General features: G+C 38.5%; 1 protein-coding gene across 1 annotated transcript in view; it reads left to right on the forward strand.

Annotated features, from left to right (window-relative positions):
- LOC107621702 overlaps nucleotides 316-3,967 on the forward strand; it is a 6,907-nt gene continuing 3,255 nt past the window's right edge. Inside the window, exons 1-2 of the mRNA XM_021113913.1 lie at nucleotides 316-866; nucleotides 966-1,113. Coding sequence (XP_020969572.1) covers nucleotides 516-866; nucleotides 966-1,043 — 429 coding nt within the window. The 5' untranslated portion in view covers nucleotides 316-515 and the 3' untranslated portion in view covers nucleotides 1,044-1,113. The remainder of the gene's footprint in view (nucleotides 867-965; nucleotides 1,114-3,967) is intronic.

Genomic DNA, 3,967 nt, shown 5'->3' on the forward strand with positions numbered 1-3,967 from the left:
TCAATTTTATCAAAATATCTATTCATATCTATCCATATTCTTTTATAAAATCCTAATTTCTAACCCTAATTCCCAAATCAAACTCAGAAACCCTAATTTCCCAAATTGAAAACCCTAAGTTCCTAATCAGAAACCCTAACCTACCCACTTTCTTCTCCCTTCAGCCGCACCATACCCCCCCCCTTTTCTTCCTAAACCTAACGTAGAAACGGAAACAGAGAGCAAAGAGAGAGGGAAGAGCTGCTGCCGCGCCACCATGACCGCCGGACTGCCACCGCAAGGAGCCCGTGCCACCATCGTCGTCATCCTCGTGAACTGCAGCGTCGCCGTTCAACCTCGTCCCGCCACGTCTCCATGGTCGCCGTTGCTGCGAGATCGCCACCGTCGAGAAGCTGTCGTCGCGTCTTGTCCTGCCATCACCACCGTTGCCCTGGAGCTCGCCCGCCGTCGTCGTTGAGGGGCCAGCAGAGAGAGAGAACGAACGCGGGTCAGGTTCGCCACCAAGGAGAGGAGCTATGCTCCACGCCGCCGTCGCCACCAGTCCACAACCACCACTACGAGGGTTCCGTCACCGTCATTCCAGTGTCCCCGTTCGTGCCCTTCGTAGCCGTCGCCGTCGCCGAGCCGTTGCATCGCCGGACATCATCGCTGGAGGACCGAATGGAGAAGCTAGCCAGTTCTGCTTCTGCCTCTGGTTTCTGGAATCTGAGAAGACGCAATCGCCGCTGCTGGAACTGTTATTGTTGGCGTGGCCCTGTTCTGGCTCTACTCTAAATTGTTACTGCTGCTGTTTGGCTGATGCTGAAGCTTTCCACCACCACTGGAGCTGCCCGAAAACCCTGTTGTTGCTGCTCCGATTATTTATTGTAAGCTATCTGTAGTTCCAATTTTATTGAACTCATTTTCATTTCCGACTCCATTGAATTTGAACTCTATTTTGTTGCCACCGTGGTTACTACTGCGAGAGTGAAGAAAGAATCGGAAATAATGCTGCTGCCGTTCATCGGAGATGCCAAACTGTTGCTGCTACTACTCTGAGATGATATGGCTACTATTAAGGTTGTTGTTCATGAGTGCAGCATTCCCAATTTCTATGGATTTCGACACTTTGAGGTAGGGGGTTTAAAACGATTTCAATTTAAGAATGCCTACAAGGTTTATTGAATAACTACAAATAGATTTAATAGCTGTGAGTAATTGATTGATTATGTAATTATTGAATTGTGGCTGAAATTGTGATTGGAATGGTTGAGATTGTGATTTGGAATTGTTGATTTGTGATATTGATTGATTATGTGGATTGGGAATTGCTTGATGACTAATTGTTGAGAATTTCTAAATTTTAATGGGTTATGTTGGATTTGTTGCCATTGAGTTGTTATTTGGTATATTGTAATGTTAATGAACTTGGTTGGTGGTTGATTTGGAATTGGTTTTGAGGGGTTTTGAAGGGTTGGATTTTGAATACTAAATAGATTGCTGAAAAACTGATTTTTGAAATTAAAAGGTGACTTTAGAAGTGAATCAGTTATTCAACGATAATCGAAATGATATAAGAGCAAAAGCTGAGTAAAGTATAATAAAAGTTGTTGTTGGGACTCAATTTTAAGAAGTTTGAATTAATTATAGAACTAGTTATGATTTTTCAAAGTTAAAATGTAAAACTTGATTTTCTGCATTATTTTTAAAGGAAGCCGAAAACTTTGAAAAACTATAACTATTTCTGTGATTATCGAAATTGCGTGGGACCAAGTCTGGATTGAGCTTGGGGATATAGGAAACTGGACTGCTGAATTTGAGACTTTTTCACTAAGTTTATGATTTATGGTGAATTTTTGAATCATGGATGTCAAAACTGGTTTTTCTGCAGAACGTTTAACGCAGCAGCAACTTGATTCCTATATTCGAAATTCTGCTATTTGAATTTTGAAATGGAACCAATTTTAAATAAAATTTTATTCCTATTATTTTAATGCCGTAAAATTTCAGAACAATTGGATTTGTATTTTTAAAGATATGAATTTTTGAATGATGATGCATTATGTAGAAAAAACCAGATTCTGTTTTCTTAAATTAGTAACTTTGGAAGTTTATAACTTTTGATCCTGGATAGATATTAAGATGAAACTAATTGGAGGTGAAAATTAAGTATGTTTAGTATATGTGATTTTAATTTCAGGATTTTCCATGTTTAAATAAGTGAGTTATGGGACTTGAAAGAGGTTGTGTTCAATGATTTGTAAAACAGAATTCTGCAGAAAATTATCTAACTTCCAAGCTACGTAACTCCTTCATTAAAAATGGTATGACCCTGGAACCAATTGAGAAAGAAATTCGGATGAGTTATGTTTAACCACATTAATTTTGAAGGTAGTTGGATTTAATTTGGATTTTATATGAAATTTCAAATGTTATATGGTGCTGCTATCTTCTGGTTTTAAAACACTGCAGAACAGTCACGGTTTTGCTTATATTCCTAAAGCTAGAGTCAGCAAAAAATTATGATGTTTGATTTAATAGAAAGCTTAATCCGAGACAATCGCATGGATATAAAGTTTACGTAATTCCGAATTCATTTGATATTTTAAAAACAAAATGGAAATCAGGCTGTCAAGTTATGTTGGTAATTATTTTATATATGGGATTTAAGAAATAGATTTTCTATTATCAAATGTTTTTGAGGATATATTGTTGTGGCAATTGCTGAAAGAGGCTGATGAACCTTAGCGTTATATGGCTGATTCAATGTTGGAATTGTTTGATTCTGAATTGATTTGATATTGGAAAGGTTGAAAAGAGCTTGGTAAATTGTTTGGTTGGGACCCGTAAGGGTGGCTAAGTCCTATTTTTAAAGGAGATTATGTCCAAATTTTTCTAAAAGCATAAGGACTTGATCAAAATAAATATTTAAGGCTTATTTAATGATAATAATTTCAATGGTTCTTTTAAGAAAAGAATATTTGGTTTATGAGATTGTTGGTAGGGGCGTGGGTCTAGTCCCGCTTGCTCAGGGCGTAAACCATTGTGCAGGGATGGTGGTTTTGTCCCGCCTGCAGTGAGGACGGTGGTTTTATCTCGCTCACGTATTGATAAATTGTTCAGCAAGGATGGTGGTGTGATCCCGCTTGCATATTATTTTATGTACCCAGTAAGGATGGTGGTTTAATCCCGCTTACTGTGGAGGCAAGGACGGTGGTTTAATCCCGCTTGCGTGTTCCGGGCAAGGATGGTGGTTTAATTCCCGCTTGTCTATGGAACCTACGGATAAGGATGGTGGTCTAATCTCGCTTATCTGAGTCGGGTCTGGCAACATAACTGACGCGTGAGCTCATGGCCAGTAGGACAGGCATGCATCATATGCATCTATGTGACATTGTTTGGGTGTGTATATTGTAATTGGTTTGCCTAAGTGAATAATTATGTTAACTGCTAATTGCTATACTTGATATAATTTCTCTTGATTGTGTTTGAACCTCATTACTTGTGTTTGTAACTGATTGGCTGGATTGTGCTGAATTGGGTGCTGGTTGAATTGCTTGGGCCTGAGGCCGTGATTGGATTGTGTTTGAGGTTTAGTAAGTATGAAAAATTGAGTTGGTTCAGCATAGACTTAATGAACCTATGCTTGGAACAGATTAGTCATTCATACGGTCTAAGAAAACTTTTAAGATTTTTATAAAGGAAAATATGGGTTTAGAATTTTGGATAATTAACTGATGCTTTATAAGATTTTGGATTTTTGAATGTTATGCGGTTGGTTTTCAAAATAAAAGGTTGACACGGCGAGTAAAGATCACTGCAAATGAAAACAGTTTTCTTTTAAATACTTTTGAGTGAAATTAACTATTTGCGTTTTATTCTTAACTTTCACGGCATTCTCTACCTCTACTGAGAACATGTGGTTTGGTTCTCACCCCAAATTTTCCACCCTTTCAGCGACAGGTTTGAAGACGCAATTTGAAGCTGC

This window comes from Arachis ipaensis, chromosome B10 (genome assembly GCF_000816755.2).
Source record: "Arachis ipaensis cultivar K30076 chromosome B10, Araip1.1, whole genome shotgun sequence".
Classification (NCBI taxonomy): Eukaryota; Viridiplantae; Streptophyta; class Magnoliopsida; order Fabales; family Fabaceae; genus Arachis; species Arachis ipaensis.